Raw genomic sequence first — 18514 nt, forward strand, 5'->3', positions numbered from 1 at the left:
AGCTAATTCTGACAAACCCATTACTACTGGTTGCTCGTATGATCAAATTCATACTCTCAAAATCACAAAAGAATGAAGAGTCAAATATTGCACAAGAAAAGGACACACAAAAGAAAGGTGTTTTTCAGCTTAACCCCAAGTCAGGGAAGAAATGTTCCCTTGCACAGCTCTTCCTGTCCACAGGAAATCAACCTGGTTTCTGGTACCTAACGCAATTTCCATACAGCACTATTAAAGGCCAGGTTGTACAAAAGCCCTCGTCAAGCCTTGCGCAAACTGCACCTCAACGCCCACGGCACCAAGGATCACCTTGTAGCCACTCGCCGAAGACAACAGGAAGCTCAGTTAATTGTTGGAAAACCCCAACAGTAGCTCTACCAGCAATGAAGAGCTAAAACACAGCCCCAAAACGGCCTTGCTTTTTATCCCTTACACCTCTCTGAGGTAATTTCCTAGTATAAATGCATCAGGATACATTTCCTTCGTGCACTGCTGCTTCCCTCGGTACTCCTGACGCCCTGCTTAGGTCTGAATTCATAGGTACGACAAATTGTCAGGCTACGTTCACGTCTTCTCAGCTATTAAGTTTGGCGTCGAATTCAGTGTCTTCAGTGTTCCGTGGCTGCGAAAAAGGCTGAGAGGTGCCCTCAAAAACACGTTTCAGAAAGGAAATGCTGTCAGTGGCGGGGGAAAAAAATAATCAAAGCAATAAGACAAATCAGAAAAATAAAAAAACTGGAAAACGGAAAGGCAAGCACAGTCGGCAACCATCTGAGCTCGTCACAGTTATATCCACATCCTGGACTTGTTCCAGGGCTGAATTACAGTACAAGGGCACAGAATAGCACCGTCACGCTCACAAGACGACAGAATGAGCTAATGTTGACACACAGTAAATTGACAACGGATCCACTGTACTTACCTATAAGTGTAGCTGGGTCCCACTCTGGATTAACACGGGTGGGTTAATAATATCATAACCACCGGGGGACAGATGAGCAAACCCAAACAAACCCCAGTCTACGCCCGTCGCAGTGAAAAGGCACTTCCACAGAACCCGCCTTCAGAACGTTCTTGTTCTGTCTAACTGCATGCTCTGACATTACTGGACTTCGGTGGGGCAGAAAGCAGGTCAATCAACACAGCTGTCATTGAGTTAAAAAAAACATCTTATTCCATCCTTGGCGGGGCTACGTGTTAATTTTGAAGAAACGATTTACCAGGCTCTTGAAGGACAGATGATGCCCCTCTATTCAGACACTGGATAAAAGCCCCAAAGCTCTGCCTGCGAGATTTTTAGCACCGAGAGAAGAGGCGAGGCTCGCCTTATACCTGGCGTTCAGATGCTCGCCACAGAGAAACTGAATTGACCAAGGAGATGGCTGCCTGTCGCCTGGGCTCACCATCACGCAAGCACGGGAGAGGCTGCTCACGAATGCTTCTTTCTGAGGCAAGCACCCTGCCGGCGTCGTCTGCTCACCCACACTGCCAGCCCCGGAGCGCCCGGGGCGAGGGCAGAACTGATTGGAGGAGAGGTACGTCTCCTGCGGACATCGCACAGGCCGAGAGGAGTGCAGGACGCTCTGGGGTGGGCTGGGGTGCGAGGGGCCGCTGTATTCCTGTCCTAGGGCAGCCCGGCCCGCAGAAACCCACGCCACCCTCCCTCCTGGGAGACAGGGTTAGAGAGCAGCGGCGCTCCGAGCTCCAGCAGCGAGGGCGTCTCGGCCGCGCCGTGCTGTAAACACACGCGCCGACCCCCGCACTCCCGCCAGCTGGGGGATTCCCAGGACCACGGGGAGCTTCACCTCGATGGGAACTGTGGGAAAGGGCCACACCCTGAACCGACCAACGCCACGCCAGATTAAACCTCACGGCCAGGCGCTGTGGCCGCACGGCCCAACTCGGGGGTGCTGGGAGGTTCGCAGTGGAAAATAAATCGATCTTAAAACAGTGATGATGCACTCCAGTTTCTTTGTTTTTTAAAGCACCGATGCCAAAGGACCAATATTGGCCAAACTGAGGGCCAGTTCAGGTGTCAAAAAGCTATTCTTCACCTGCAGGTGCAGAGGACGAAGCTAGGAGGAAGACCAGGTGCAGAAGACCCCTGCTGACAGTATGATAAAGCAGGCAGACGTATCCACTACTAGATGAGTTTTTTCACACTAATGGCATGAAAACTGCTCAACTTTAACACCCGTTACAGTACTGACCACAGCAAACCAGGTTCCTATAATGTAGCCTGCAAATAACATACCTTAGTGATTGCGTCAGTGAGGGAATTCCATTCTAACAACATAATTAAAAAATGCTCTTTGATTTTGATTCAAATGACACGGAGTATTCTCAGGTTGGTAATACCAGAACAAAGGCACTGTTATTTTATTGCATAATATTTTTCATTATAATATTTACTACAGAGTTTAACAGCACAATTAATGTTTACAGAAAACTTTTTGTTCCAGATAAGTGAAGTATTAAAGAGATTAGCACACCATTAACCATCTGTGTCAGTGCACAGATAAGATGGGACACCATTTCTGATTTAATACTGGACAGCCGCTGACTTGACTGAACTGTTATCTTTGTTTTAAATTCTCTCCAAGTCATGCTTCACACAAGGTTGAACCCAGTCCATGCTGATTAGAGGCTTCAATAATGTGTTTCAATATTAATAAAACTTGAATCCTGCTACTGATATTGAGTGTATTCCACATGCAAAATAAACTAATTGACAAATCTTGAAGACGAGTACTATGCGTGGGTCTGTGTGATAATTGTTCATTACTGCAGGTTGTAGTGCTAAGAGATCTAAGGGCAGGTGTGGAGAATGTACTAAACAGTTGTTTATTAAACTTATTACTTATTGGTAAAATATTGAAATTGGTACAAGCAAGCCTTTTCTAAAAGAAAAAAAACAAACTAGTTGGGAGGGTTACCAAGGTAACTGGCTAAAATCGCGATTTTTTTTTTACATTAAAGACATTGATTTTGAAGGCCGTTATCATCTGTCATAGAGGAAAATAAATGTGCATATTACTGTAGATAAAATGCGATTCAGCTGACATCATCGCCGTTGGTTTGCAGACATGATACTAATACCATCATCTTGCAAAAGTTCTCTCCCCCAGCATCCGAAACGCTTGGGCTGAGGAGGGGCAGTGCTACAACGAAGAGACGTCGTCTGGCGTGGAGAGAACTTCCCAGCAGCCTGGTCCTGCAGGTCGTTCAGCGCCCCCCTCCTCCTCCTCCTCTTCCTCCTCCTCCTCCTCCCGTCAGCCTCCGCCGCAGCTGGTCGTGTCCCAGCGATGGCAAAGGCGCCGGCGGGAGTGTGGCGCTCGGCCGCGGGGGGCGGGGGGCCTGGCGGAGGGGAGGGCAGGCAGGGCAGGGCGTGTGTGAGTGGCGCAGGGAGGTGCGAGGCAGGGCCAGGGGACAGAGAGGGTCGGGAGGGCCCGGGAACAAGCAGCAGAACACCATGAGGAAGCAGGGGCACGCGTTTCAACCAAGCTGGCAACAGACAGGAAACAAGGGAGGAATCTCTCATGGACGCTTCTCTCGCAGAAATTCCCCACCCGCGTGCTTCTCCGTGTGACGGAAGGCTAGCACAATGCATTTTGGGGCTTGTACTTTTAGAAATAAAGAGTTCCTCTGTTTGATTTACACAGAGGTCTCTTTAGCCTGTAAAACCTGCCTCTCAACGCCAGCCCTTTCATTAGTCGCTCCTTCAGAAATCTGGGGGCCGAGGTTACTGACACTGCCTCACACTTTCAAGGGCTGCTTTGAAACTTCTCATCTACTTCGACCTCAGATTGGCCTTCCAACGTGGACCAGAAGAAAAGAGAGGATAAATGTCTTCAGCTCCCTTTTAAAATATCTGAATGCCTCTCTGGAGTTATTTATTTTTTAATTCCAACTCCGACATGAAACATTTTGGACATCACATTAACTTTGAAGTATTGTGCTAAGGTTAAGCACTTTGTGGAACAAAGGTAAAATGTATCGTTTTCTGTTTAATACACTGTGAAGGTTTCTTGACCTGTAGTAAGGGGCTTTATTAACTTGCCAATACTTTCTGCGCAGAAGCCACTATAAGAGCACAGCTGTGGACAAGAAGGATCAGAGAGAGCGGACAGGACTGACGGTGCAGCGGAGAAGGAGCTTTTCAAACCCGTAAAGCAACGGTCTTAAAATGAAACTCGGTCTTTAAAGCACAAAGCAAATGCATAAATCATCGCCACTGATTTCTGAAGCCATGGATTTTGGCATGCAAGAAGAAGCAGAGGGCTGCTGAGGAGAAGGACCCGACGAGCGCAGGGGTGGGGCCTGGGCCGGGCCGGGCCGGCCTGCCCTGCAGGAGCCACATCTGGCCAGGCGGAGCAGCACGACCGCGAGCCAGCGGGCAGAGGGGGAGCTCGGGGTCTCACGGGAAACCACGCCGGGGAAGCGGCCAATAAAACTACTTCCTTAAAAACCGAATGACGTTCTTCGCCTGAACTGTAGAACCGTGGGCGAGATCACCTCCAGCTGCCAACACGGGCGCTGAAAACCTCCCCCCTCCTCCCGATCCGAGGAGCACAGTCGCCCTGTAGCACTGCCCCTCGCAGAAGACTGCCGTTACAAGCTTAAATGCTAAAGAATATGTTCAAGCTTATTTTACGCACCTTCCTTCATAGTCAATCGGCGAGCTATTGAGAAGTTCAGCTAAAAAGTAGCCCTGCCCACAGTGAAAACCCCTGTGTTGATAAAGCTTAACCATTACATAATCATGAAACAATATTCAATTGAATTTTCTATCAATCTTTTGCATTCAGTCAGCTTAAATTAAGATCAATTTTAATTAAAATTTAATTACAAGTCATGACAAATAACTGTTCCTGTTTAGCGTAATTAAATTTCTATGATGATATATTTAAGTTTTCTTTAAGACCTGCCTCCTGCTCTTTGAACTTCATCAGAATGTTTTTGTCATATTTCATTCATTGAGTTCCTTGAGGTTTCATCTATTGAATTATATTTGTGTATTTGGTCTTAAACCGTTTATTTACAAAATGACAGTCTAAGTACATGTATCTACTGAAAATGGATCAGTAACTAGGAAGTAAGGTTAAAATGCACAGTTTTTGCATTTGAGCATTTCCTAAGCTTTGTACTGTCCGCGTGTATCCTGGACGGAGTCTCTGAGGCACAGGACACGACAAGCTGGTTGATTCTGTCAAGAGGTTAACCAGGGCAAGGCACCCACCACTCACCCAGCACCCCAAGAGCACAGCTCTCTCCTCTCCCCACGAGAGGGAGCCCAGCCTGCCACCACACTGCCACCCCCGATTAAAGCAGAGACAAGACAGAGGAGACCCCCGATCACCGGCTCGATTCACAGAGGGAAGAAATCAAGAGCAGCCCCCAATTCCCCTGCAGCAATCATCAAAGTTCCACTGATTTGCCAAAGCGGTTTTGCCATCGATACATACCTTGCCTTTAGAAAGGCCATTAAGTGCCAGTAAGTCACATGAAGCTACAACAAACAATACGCAAATTAAAAATCAAAACAAGTCAACCGAACACCATTTGTTTTTGGCGGCTCCCAGCGACACACAAGACTGGGGAAATGTGCTGTACAGCTCAAAAGGAGCTCTGCCTGACAGGCCCAGGCTCGCACGGCTTCCGAGATCCAATGAGGGCAAAGGTCAAAGGTCAAAGGTCAGGCTGGCGCTGCTACTTCTCTCCCCACAATGATCGGCAAGCAGCACACTGAACCGTGACTCAGCGGCTCCGCGGTGGACTTCACGAGCTCAGGGCTCGAATACGTTTCCGGCGTTAAACCCGCGAGGCGCTTACCTTCTCTTGTCCGAGTGGCCGGCTGCAGGACTCCTGGGGAGGGTTTGGACTTCCAGCGGGACAGGGGCGGCCGGCACGGCGGTGACCACGGGCAGGGCTAGGCGGGGGGTCAGGGCCTGGAGGGGACAGGAAGGCCAGGGCAGGTTCAGACCGGGGCACAGCCAACAGTAAGACAGCCACTTACGTATTGGGGACACTGCCCCTGTACTCAAAACCAGGTAAGGTCGCTGTGCATATCTCCACACAACTATCAGTCTGGCATGCAAGTGTTAAGAGATCTAGGCCAGTGCCTCCTGGAATACACAGATTCACTACTACTTGCACTGTTGACTGGCTTTGTTCGCTGCTGTCAGATGTCAAGGCAGAAACAGGGGAGTAAAAGCCCATTACCTTTGCATCACTGGTTTGATTGACGCCATTGTTGTGTGCACTGCGGGGGGAAGGAAACACAGCCTGTTAATGGACACAGCTCATGCAGCTAGGGGCAAATGAAACAGTACAACAGATATGATAGCCTGCGCAACACAGACAAGAGTGGTGAGCAGTATCTGAGCCTCCTTTCCCACAGAGCGGCCAAGACAGCTCCTGCAGTCAACCAGCACAACGGAGACACTTCGGGCAGACCAGGCCCCACGGTGACCTTTGACCTTGCATGCAATCGTACTTTGCACAGACGCCGACAATAGGGTCGCTCAGGTGCCGGTTTTAAACCTGATCTTGAACTGCCAAGTAATTAACAGCATCGGGACTAAATTTCGCAAAGTTTTTACTTTGTAAAATGATAATGCATCACTTTGTTTCCCTCTACAGAATTACAAATGTATCAAGGGTGAAAAGGCCATCATCATAAACATCATCATGTTTCCTAGCACTCTCTTCATTCACAGTTCTAACCCTGCCAGCCCTCTCTCGACCAGACCTGAAGAGGCTCAGTTAGCTGCCACAATCTCTGTACACTGCCCAGCCCTTCCAGCCAGTGCTCAGCTCATCCCTGGCAAGCTGATCACCAAGACCAGGCTGTTGAAACTATTGTCCACAGTGGACACTCAGCAACCTACAACACAGAGTGGATAAAATGTTATATAATGTTCGGGTGAAGCAAGGACGGAGCTCAAGAGAATCGGAGACATGGCTGTAGAAGCAGGGAGGGTGTTTTCTGAACAACACAGAAGGAAACTCTACTGGCTCGGCACTGTGGATGAAAGCGTGCGTGCTGGTTGGTTCCCAGGCGATGGGGTCAGGAATGAGTCAAACTGCTCCTAAGGCTGTGTATTTAGCTTGTGGTAATCACCAAGAACAATAACTGTAAAAAGACAATGAGAACTGCAATGAAATCCATCTTTTCTACTTAACCAAATCACATATTTGTATTAGTTCCTTGCATTCCTAGAGGGCTTTGGATCACAGTGCTCTCACACACGGGCTGGGACCACGGAGGGGAAGCACCCACATGGGTGTCACACAGCGGCCCCCTACACAGCAGGGGAACGGGGAATTCACCAATAGAATTAAGGGGCACTTACAGACTTACAGACTATGTGGCTGGAGGAGTGTTCAGCCAGGACGCCAGGGTTACCACCCCTACTCTTACAAACGGTGCACTGGCATCTCAAGCCATCAGGATCTCGGTTTAATTTCTGCCAGAAGGCCACCCCCGCGGTAAAACAAGAGCCTTAATTTCAAACTGAGTCAATCCTTCCAAAAGGATGGACTTAACTGCAAACATCCCCTGCTCGACGTCCCAGTGACCGAATGCGAGACCAGGAGAACTACAAGTGCAGAGGAGTACACTCCTCTGCAGGGAGAGCTAGCTGGGCTGAAGACGCTCCCAGTCCAGCATGAGACAAATCGGCTGTCCAAACCGCAAACCCAAACAATGGGGCCTGCTGGAGGCAGAGCTGCTGTTTGGGGTTTCTAACTTCAACTAAAACTCACACGGTGTAATGCGATACTTCTGACTAGTCAGATATGCGCTGTTTGAAAAGAGAAGGTGATCATGCATATTTCTGTTGAATAAATCTTTTTTCCCCCCCTTTCAAACAGGCCATGATGAAAAGAAGCTGGATTTTGACATGTTGTAATGAAAGGACTTACTTTGTCTCTTGGTATTTGTTGGCAGCTGTGGGAACAGTAGAAAGCAGTTAGTTCCAAGCACCACATTTAAAATAAAAGTGAAAAAAATATACATCAAATTAGATAACTGTGATTTGAACAGGACAGAAACGCAATCACAGATCCCTGTAATGTGTAAACATTCCTTACAAATATCCATGAGTTTCATCAAAATGGCCTCTTATATATGGTCAGCTCAGCTGTAGGCATTGTGGGATGAGGTGGCCAGGGCTCTCCCAGCTCTCAAGAGACCCACATGGCTTCATAGGCGCTTGCAGGTTCTGGTATTGAGGGACGCGCCTCTCCTCCAATCAGCACCGAACCTCTGGTAAAGGGCGGTGCTTCCCGTGGCACGTGAAAAGATGATTGGTTCCAAGGTGGGTGGGTCAGAGGTCGCTTCCCCATCCTCCCATGTGTGCGGCACACGAGAGTCGAGGCGATTATATCAATCAATCGGCTCGTCATCCCAAAGAGCGTGGGTTTAAAGAATAAAGGAAAATTACTGATTCTAAGTGTTGCAGGAAGAAAGAGAAAGAGAGGACCAGCTCACTTTTCATTTGCATGGTCCTCCTGGAGTACCGCCTGCTCGGTCTCCGCTCAAAGGAAGCCGACCTCCTGGCCTTGTTGGCTTTGGTGGTCTGGTACTCCGTTTTCCCACTGAAACGGAAGCAGGAAGCACAAGGCAGTTTGGTTTGCTTTGCTTTCCAAACCATAACATGATCAGAGTTCATCACGGTTTCTCTCTCTCTCATGGTATTTCCAAACTGAAGATAAAACGCCAACCAGCTAACAAGAATGTTAAAAGCATTCAGCAAGTTAAGTGCTCGACTGAATTACGCTTTGCAGTATCAATCAGACGACAGCAGCAATGTTGTGTGCAAGTGCTGTCAGCAAGCTGAGGCATAACCTCCATTAATCAATAAACACTTCAGAGCGATCAGTGCTTATTCACGAGCTTGAATGCTGCCTTTACAGAACGTGGTTATTAGTTAAGGTAAAATAAAAGATTAGAAATGCCTGGCGAGTTTCCAAACTCCTTTTTACAAAACCTAATAATACATCCACTCACCAAATTCTATACCCTAAAAAAACAAATACCATTTTAATTAAGCGTCACCATCACAAGGACATGGCAAACAATCTCCTACGCTTTCCTGGGAAAACAGTACTATACAAGTCCCCTTGCCAGCTTGCGAGTGGATTTTAATTCCATGGGAATATTCTGGAACTCATCGGAATGACTTGAAAGATGCTGTCCTACTTATCTGGAAGCATGCCTCAGCAAAAAAAGGAAAAGGTGTCCCTATTCTGAAATGTCTCCCAAGACACCCTACCTTCACATTTGCTGCACAAATATTTGTGGACATGGTGACCCCCAAGGTCCTTAGACTTAATAACACGAGTGTAAATATAACCATAACAATGAAGAACATGCAGCCGACAAGCAGAGCAAAGGTCCATGTTCTTGCACTGGGGATCCCACAGAGGAGAGAGGAGGAGAGTGGGGATCTTACAGAGGAAAGTGGGGTTCCCACAGAGGAGGGGGGAGGAGGAGGAGGAGAGTGGGGATCTTACAGAGGAGAGTGGGGCTCCCACAGAGGAGGGAGGAGGAGGAGCAGAGTGGGGATCTTACAGAGGAGAGTGGGGTTCCCACAGAGGAGAGAGGAGGAGAGTGGGGATCTTACAGAGGAGAGTGGGGTTCCCACAGAGGAGAGAGGAGGAGAGCGGGGATCTTACAGAGGAGAGTGGGGTTCCCACAGAGGAGAGAGGAGGAGAGCGGGGATCTTACAGAGGAGAGTGGGGTTCCCACAGAGGAGGGAGGAGGAGAAGGAGAGTGGGGATCTTACAGAGGAGAGTGGGGTTCCCACAGAGGAGAGAGGAGGAGAGCGGGGATCCCACAGAGGAGAGAGGAGGAGGAGTGAGACAGAGTCCGAGGGAAGGGAGCGCACCTGTATCTGAAGCGGGAGCCCATGCGGATGAACCCGGAGCGCGCGGAGCCCTTCTGGACCGGGCCCCGCAGCCGGAAGAAGGCGTGGTGCTCCACTGCACACTTCCACAGGTGCTTGCAGGCCTTGGGATGGTCCATGCGGAAGACAAACGTGTGCTCCTGCTCCTTGCCCTGCAATCCGAGAACGCAAGAGACATTTCCAGCGTTCCAGCATGGTTCTCCCCAGAGACAAACACCTTCTGCTTCTGCAAACCCCAGATACGCTCCAGATGAATTTACAACACAACTGGGTACACTGCACGATGAGCACTTTAAATCCCTTACAAGTTTAAGACAGAGAACCAACCAAGCTTGGAAAAACTCCGTTAGTATCTATTTCACTTGCTGCACTGTAAGCGGAGGCTACAATTCTTGCTGTTCCTTCAGAGCTCCTATAAGAGACGGACGCACCTGACCTCACACCTTCACCATACCTTTAGGTCATACTTAACACTGTCGGCACAAAACGAAACTGTTGTAATTTTTAAAGCAAGCGCAGTCTTGTGCTGCTGTTGACAGCTAAACTGGCAAAACATGACTCAGTGTTCTCCTGCAGAAACCAGTTCACCCTGGGAATGGCTGGCAGCGAAACTACTGCTGCACGCGTCCAAACTCGCTGAGGTACAAAATAGGTAAATCAATTTAAAATTGGTTCGTCACACACACAAAAAAAAAGATTTTAAATAAATAAAACTCCCCAATTCACATTTTGAACTGCTTCAGAAAACAGTTCTAGCCAGGGTATCCGCAAGAACAAAAATGCCTATTAAACTGTACATTTCCACACACAAAAAGTAACAGTGACAGCATAAATATGATTTACAACTTTCAAGAATATGAGCAAAGGATTAACAGGACGCCGAATAAAAACTTTTTAATCAAAAAATGCCTTTTATTGAGAGAAATCTAAACAGGACGAGATGCAGAGATGGTAGTTGGGCTGACAATTAGCTCCCCTCTCCACCGCTGTGCAGAGTCTTTAGAGTAATTTATACCTCTCTTTAGCAGTTAGCAGCTCTCGTTTTATAAACTGTTAAGTGCTGTGCTCGGGATACCAGGAATGCCTCAGGGATAGTGGGAGGTGTTTTATTAACTCAGGCTGGACAGCAGCCAGCCAGCTCTGCCATCACTCACACAGAGCACACGGGGCCTGCTGGGGAAGGCAGTAAAAAGGGTTGAAGTTTATAAGGTGCCCCTTTAATTTACTGGGTGCAGATCTGCACTTGGCTTGGTCATTTTCCAGTTTAAAAACCACGTGAAAAGATCTCCTTGTCTCGTGGAGGACTGCAGGGCAAATGATTTGCTAATCTGACCACTTACTGGCAGCGCGGATCAAAGTTCGTGTCCCCATTGCCACTTATGTAATGTTTTGAACGGACATTCCTCGGCCATGAATTTCCACATCAGCGAGCGAGAATGTTAGAGTGTCGTGAGCGAGGAGATCCGAGAGTCAGAGGGGTCTGGGTAAGGATCCCGGGAGGGACCGCAGAGCGGGGAGCACGACTCCGGAGGACGGGAGATCAACGGCGCAGACCGCTGCCGAAGACCGGCGACGGCACAGCGGGTGAAATGCCCGCTCGCGGAGCGTGGCAAAGCGCGACCGATTGTTGCACGAGCCCAGGAAGCCCTGGCTGAGCCGCTCACCGACCGCGGGGCAAGGTGGAACAGCGACGATGATCGTTAAGAGCGTGCGGCTGACGAGCAGTGGTACCAGGGCCACGCCTGGCACTGGCGACCCTGCGGCGAGGAGGGAAGGGCAGAGTGCTTTACCTGTTCGTCGTCCTCCACGACGACGAGAGTGAGCTTGCTCTTCCTGAAGTCCAGCCTGGTTATCTTAGGCCTGCACAAAGCAAGCGGCAAGGGAACATGCTGAGAAACAGGACCGCTGCACTTTGCGACATTACTCTTAAAGAGCTATGATAACACAGCAAGCTCCTCGCTGCGTGCTGGGCTTGCCAAGACTTGCTGATGAAACAATACAGGAACCAGTAAAGAACAGCAAAGCAGCTAATTTTCTGAATGTACCAGTAGGAACTACTGGGGCTGTCAAGAAGCACTGGCAAGTCCAGCTGCAAATCTGTTTTTTTTAAAAGCAAACAAAGCATTTACGATTGCTTTTAATTATTGGGAGCACTTTCACAGCATCAAAACATATGCATAATAAAAGGACAGCTACACATGTCAATACATGTTTGTTTCCAGACATCACTAGCCGAGCACAGCTGTTCTCACCAGAAGAAGAGGCCGATCTTGGTGTCTCCCTCAAACACCAACACTCCTGTGGGTGTCAGCCCCAGGCTGTACTCATTCCCATCCCTGGCCTGCAGGGAGAAAGCAGAAGTCACTATAGTCTCAAGAGGTCCATGCCTGTAACTCACACGCCAATGTCTGACACATGGAAAAATAGCTCATCTATTACAATATGGTAGCAATGGGGTGAATACTTGACCACTACACATACAGTACCTTTGCATAGAGGTATCCGGTATAATGAAACAATCTATAACTAGAATATGCTTAAAATAAAACCCCATTCATCACATACACTCCATGGTTTCAAAGTCACAACATAAAAATGCACATTCTAAATACCTTCTTAATAGATTTCTATTTATTGTTAATCATAGCTGACCACTCACTTCAATCTCACCAGTGGAAGGGAAGTGCTGTTTTTTCTGTCTTTAACAAAGAGCTTTGAGAAGGGAAAGGTATTCTTTGCTCACCTTCACCATATGCATGTCCACACCATACATCTCCAGCCACTTGGCTTTGTTCAGGTAGTTTATCTCTGCTTGTGCAGGCATCTGGCCTCTGAAAACAACACAGGCGAGCAGGATGATGCTACAAGCCTTCTGCATCCCTTTTAACATCCAGCCTCACGAATACGCAAAAAATGCATACTGGTCATTCACCCGCAAATGACTGCGGGAAACAGAACATCACACATGTATTCTAACATGTAAGAAAGCTGCTCCAGAACTGTTTGGATAAATTGCTCCTCTTTACAAACTTTTACAGTCTCTCTTGCAGAAAATGAGTCTGCACATTCCAGTCTGGTCATTAGCAATCGCAGCTCGCCCGAGACACTTCCAGAAATGTTCTGTTTCTTCCGGGAAACCTACTCTCACAAAGTTCAATCTGAGAGGCTAAGATGTACCCTCCGTCATCGATTTGCACACTGCTCCTAGTGCCATGTCTGTGACATTTTCATTCATGTTACCATTTCTAATAAAAAGTTAATAATGGTAGCTTCCTAACTTGTCATACCATAGCAGCACACCTGACAGTTCAGCCTCCTAACCTACTGAATATGTTGTTCATAACTCACAGAGGAATAAGAGCCTGTCTCTCACATCACATCTACAATTATAATAATTATAATATAGCGCTTTTCTTATATAGCTCTTTTCTGGACACTCCACTTAAAGCGCTTTATAGGTAATGGGGATCCCCTCCACCACCACCAGTGTGCAGCCCCACCTGGATGATGCACCAGTACGCTCCCCACACACCAGCTCTCGGTGTGGAGGCAAGCAGAGAGATTAAGCCGGGTCAGAGATAGGGATTATTAGGAGGCCATAATGGATAAAGGCCAGGGGGAAATTTGGCCTGGACACCGGGGTAACACCCCTACTCTTTTCAAGAAACACCCTGGGATTTTTAATGACCACAGAGAGTCAGGACCTCGCCCTTACGTCTCATCCGAACAGCCCTTTTTTTACAGTGTAGTGTCCCCATCCCTCTACCGGGGCACTAGGACCCACACAGGCCGAATTTCAGGGCCAAGACAAATGGGAGGTGCACAGGACAGGAGGGGCGTGTTGACGTGCTTCAGGCGGAGCTACTTCACCTGCACTCCTTCCACTTGTCGTAGATGGCCAGCTCCATGTCCTCCGTCTGCTCGGGCAGGAACCGGAACTCGGACACCAGCTCCTGCGGGTGCTCCGCAGGGTCGCAGTCGCCCAGCTCGGCTGAAAGGTGCAGCATCGGACAGGGCGTCGGTCAGCGAGTCCAGCTCAGAGGCAGGTTCAGATACACCAGCAGCGCAGGCTCTAACCCACACAGTGCAAACGCTGGCCCTTTAATAAGACCCGGCAAGGCGTGTGCGTCCACACTAGACAGGCACAGAGCTCGCACACTATTTCACATTTCAGAAAGGACAGGTTTTGCTTTAACAGCCCCGAATCCTTTTAAAAGTCTCAGCTCTAAGCCCATTTTTGCAAAATAAATTATCTTTTTGTGAACAGGGCTGTTTGGCAAAATGCCATCATGTTTTTTTGCTGTAGTGATTTTTCCTTTTCAATTATAAATTCACTATCCCTATTCTCTGTCCCATACCCTCAATCCCTCATGACTCAGGAGAGCTTCTTATCGCACAAGAGCCATTAGAAAACAAATTAAAGACCAAATACCGCATGCAATGAATTTCCTCCATCCCTCACAACACAGCACTAATGACTTTGTACAGGGTGGAATAAAACTAAATGAAGCCAACAAGAGGGAGGGAACACTCTCGATTCAAGTGCTCCCTTCTATCAGGTCTAAAAATACAATGTCTGTCACAAGCAGGGCTGCACACAGCCTACCTTCAAAGTACACAGCCATGTGATTAAACGAGCAATCAAAGTCCAGAACTGTGACTGAACTGGTCTCGGTAACGCGGCGGCAGCAGTCAGGACTGCCGAGCTGGAGCCCCTCTGTGGGCCTGCGTGTCAGACACAGGGCGCTGCTGGGAAGACCCTGCCCAGAGCTGCGCGCGCCCTGCTTCCCCACACTCGTGAGGGGAAACAGGGCAGGGCTACACACTGAGAGAATAAAGGCTCAAAAAACTGCCTGAAATGAGCGAGCTGTATTTCAGCTTCTTTACACAGAGCACTGAAATTCCATTCAGAGCTCCCCTCCCCACAACGCTGCAACTCTATGAAGTTCACTTCCTCTGCGCACGTCTAATTCAACCAGCTCTCAGAAAGCTGAAAGCTGCTTTCCACAGTATCTTGGGGTCAAACTATTAAGGGGGGAAGGTGGGAAGTTGGGGGGGGGGGGAATGAAAAACAAATGCTCTCAAGAGCACAAAGCTGCTCCCTCTCCTACAGCGCGAGACAGCTGCCCTGGTCTTCCTCAGGCGGCTCTTATCAACAGCCTTGGTATGAGAAGAAGGTGGGTTGCGACAGCAAGTCAAACACAGGTCAAGGCAAAATTTCCCAATTTATTAACTTCAGATAAAAGTGTCTCTCGTTTCTGCAGCGAGCACAGGCAAACATTTACATGTTTATCTTGACAATGTCAGAAGTGCCCTTTTTTATCTTCTGTAAAGACTTCCCAACCAGATTTGGTTTCAGCTGTGCCACCAGAAGAATAAAAGCGATGTGATATGGTGAACTGGAGGGAGAGACAGTGGAAACATGTCCGGGGTTGCGGTGGCTAAGAAGATCAGGCTCGCCTCTGTTCAGCAGATCAAATCCTGCCTGGGGATTATCTGGACATGGCCAAGCTGCTAACATACCATTCTAATGAAGGCCAACTGTACTGGACCGATTTCTCCTGGGCACTAGATTTTTAGCATCACGGCTCAAACGCCCGTTGTTGTTTTTTTTTAACAAAAGTAAAAGGTTTTGTTGTTCGATCAAAGATGACAGCATGTAGAAAACTGTACTGCACGCAGTTTGGAACAGACTATGAGAATTGAAAGATTGTGCCAGAGCTCTCTGGGTTACAGAGAGAAAACATCTATTTTAAGCACTAACAGGATTAAATATTCCCGTCTTGAAACTTCATAAATCAGAAGTGGTTTGCTGTACCAGAAAGGGAAACTGCCTGAAGGCAAGAAGCCAAATCCAGAAGGCTCCTAGAAGAACTCCCCGGGAGACCAGGAGGGATTAGAGGGCCGCCGGAGGCCCTGCAGTAACGAGCTCACACGTTACAGAGTTCCAGGAGGAGGAGGCACAGGAGGTGTCTGCCGATCAGGAGCTGCTCTCACAAGTCCTGCGAGCGCCTGCGGCAGAAATCTTCACTCCGATGTCTGGCGGTACTGTCCCCGCACACTCCCAGGTGTCCCAATCCACAACTGACCGGCCGTTCGTCCCCAGGGTAACCGCGGACCTGTCAGCGGGCTCTCCTGCAGCCGAGGGGCTCCGAGCGGCTTGTGCAGGATCCGACCCCTGTTCTCCGGCAGGGCCGGGCGGCGCGGCGCAGCAGGGGAGTTCCCAAGCACCCCCCCCGCCACGGCCTTTCCAGCGCCGAGAGGGATTACCGAGCCCGGCGCCGAGCGGGAGGCTTACCTTGCAAGGCGAAGGCGGCCAGCTGCACGACGGTGTCGAAGGGGCATTCCAACCTGCAGTCACACGGGACACAAGGCCCTGGTTAGCACCCAGATCCAGAACCACACGTGCTACCCGCTGCACACCCAGAGCGGAACACATGGCCCGAGCACAGACCCCGCGCCTCGCAGCACACCAGGCAGCCTCGTGGCCTTCTTCCATCATGTGCGTTTCTGTTCAGCAGAAACAAATCCTTGTTTCTAAAACCTAGGCCTGTGCCATGAACTGTCCCAGTTTTACCTGAGAAAAACCCAGGGCTGCCCCCCGAGAGAGACAGCTGCAAAATTCTCACTGAACTCTTGGCATTTTTTTTCTGTTAATCAAGCTGTTAATCACTCAAGCCCGAAAAAATACCATTCCGGATCGCTATCAGCATGTGAGCCGTATACCAAACCAACAAAAGTAAATATGAAGAAAAATAACGAAGACGCATGTCACGAGAAAATGTCTCAGTAACAGGAAGCACAAATCCTTTCAAAAAAGTGAAAACGGACTGGCTCATAAATCGAAGGAGCAGTGGTGAAGAGAATAAAGTGCTGAGAGAATTCTGAAGAAACCACTGCTTTTAAAGAAGATAAGAAACACTGCGCCTGCCTGGTTTAATACTTGAAAAGGCATGTATACTTAAGTAAGTATACATTATACTTACTTTCCACTGTAGATGTCTTGCTTCAGCTGCAAAACAAACAGGTACCTGCAAAGACAATGCACGAGTTGAAAAACTCACAGGTTTTTTCAAAACGGAGGCCGTGTTGTGGTACAATGTGGCACCTGTCCAACGCACTGACACTGCATTATCTGCTGGTTCGGGGCTACAGGCAGTCATGCAAATGGGTAGTGGGGAACTTTTAACTATGAACTGCCTGCAATACCTTATATGCCGCAGTCTTAACACCAAGAAACTTAACCGAACAGACATGATCATATTTTTAGTCAAGATGACGCCATTCGTTGAACATCAAAACTTCAGGAAAGAATGATTCACTTAGCGCTCTGACTGACAAGCTTGTAAACAAAGGCTTTTGACATTCAATCCCTCTTAAAATACTCCTATTGTGTGAACTGTAGTTTGCCCAAAAGCTACACTCTGTTGCAGGCACTATTGGAATTACAGTGAAGACTGATGCACATACTCTTAAACAATCACACTCGAGCACAGAATGCCTTCTCAGGTTTCAGGCTTAGAGCATATTTGGAAGAAATGGAATTTCACTTCCCAGATAAAGGAGTGGAGAGCTAAAGCAAGATAAGAAGCAGGGGAGTAGACTGTCAGGGGGAAGGAAAGCTGGCTGCACACTGAAGACAAGATCTGCTGCTCTTCTCCAAAAAAGTCTCAAAACAGCAACACCGTCTCCAAGAACTGAAGCTCATAACAGCCTTACAAGAACTCACAAGATTCACCACCTTTCAGCAGTTAAGCAACGAAAGGAAAAGCAGAATCTAGTGAGAAGTAAAACTACACGAGGTGAAGACCACTCGGGTGCCCAGCTCCAAATCACTCATGACATCACGAGCGAGAGATTTACTGGAGTGCTCCTGGACTCTACACCTCTACAGAGCCCTGCCGAGATTTCAGATCATTTCTGAGAGCTAGGAGCTGAAGAGCAAGCGGACAGGGTGGCAAGGCAGGTGGACAGTTCTCCCAGTTGAAGATGGCCAATCAAAGACGCCTTCGAGCTCTCATGCGTGCCAAAGGCTAAATCTACATCCCCATCGGCACATTACTCTCACACCTTACCGAAGCCAGATTTAAAAACAATTTTATTACAAAAATAGTCATAAAATCAGACACCAACAGCTGCACAGACTCACCTGGTCAGCTCCTCGTGCAGGTTGTTGGGCTCTGAAGAGTAGAACTTCACGCGCAGGTGGAGGCAGTAGGGAGGGCCGACTGCGAGACAGAGCACAGCTCAGTCATGCGGCACCACGAGAGAGGTACACACAGGGGCAGAGCTGATAAGGCCTGAACCACAGGAGCTACACTTAGCGTTCGCTCTTTTCCAAGTATCACTGAATGAGTTGGTCATCACGTAAAGGAACACTCTTGAGCGAGGCATGACATACTGTACTCCGCTTACACACACACCCCTTAGGCTGCTAACAAATGAGCCGAACTAGAACTGGGCCACGAGACTGCCATCCGAGCCGGGCCATGAGAGGGCCAAAACGTTGACATTGCTTCAGTTTTTGTCACAACAGTTGAACACTGTTTTTGGTAAAAAAAAAGGGAGAGAGACTGACTCTAGTGATACTGCAGAATGGAAAG

General features: G+C 48.5%; 1 protein-coding gene across 1 annotated transcript in view; it reads right to left on the reverse strand.

Moving 5' to 3' along the window:
- The window catches only part of epb41l5 (erythrocyte membrane protein band 4.1 like 5), a 41875-nt gene that overhangs the window by 12538 nt on the left and 10823 nt on the right, over nt 1-18514 (reverse strand). Inside the window, exons 5-16 of the mRNA XM_088606187.1 lie at nt 18061-18139; nt 16898-16942; nt 16210-16262; nt 13782-13902; nt 12655-12742; nt 12164-12252; nt 11702-11771; nt 9894-10063; nt 8495-8601; nt 7927-7951; nt 6223-6262; nt 5833-5948 (exon numbers count right to left, since the gene is read on the reverse strand). Coding sequence (XP_088462313.1) covers nt 5833-5948; nt 6223-6262; nt 7927-7951; nt 8495-8601; nt 9894-10063; nt 11702-11771; nt 12164-12252; nt 12655-12742; nt 13782-13902; nt 16210-16262; nt 16898-16942; nt 18061-18139 — 1003 coding nt within the window. The remainder of the gene's footprint in view (nt 1-5832; nt 5949-6222; nt 6263-7926; nt 7952-8494; nt 8602-9893; nt 10064-11701; nt 11772-12163; nt 12253-12654; nt 12743-13781; nt 13903-16209; nt 16263-16897; nt 16943-18060; nt 18140-18514) is intronic.

Source organism: Lepisosteus platostomus, chromosome 14 (genome assembly GCF_059453375.1).
Source record: "Lepisosteus platostomus isolate fLepPlt1 chromosome 14, fLepPlt1.hap1, whole genome shotgun sequence".
Lineage (NCBI taxonomy): Eukaryota > Metazoa > Chordata > Actinopteri > Semionotiformes > Lepisosteidae > Lepisosteus > Lepisosteus platostomus.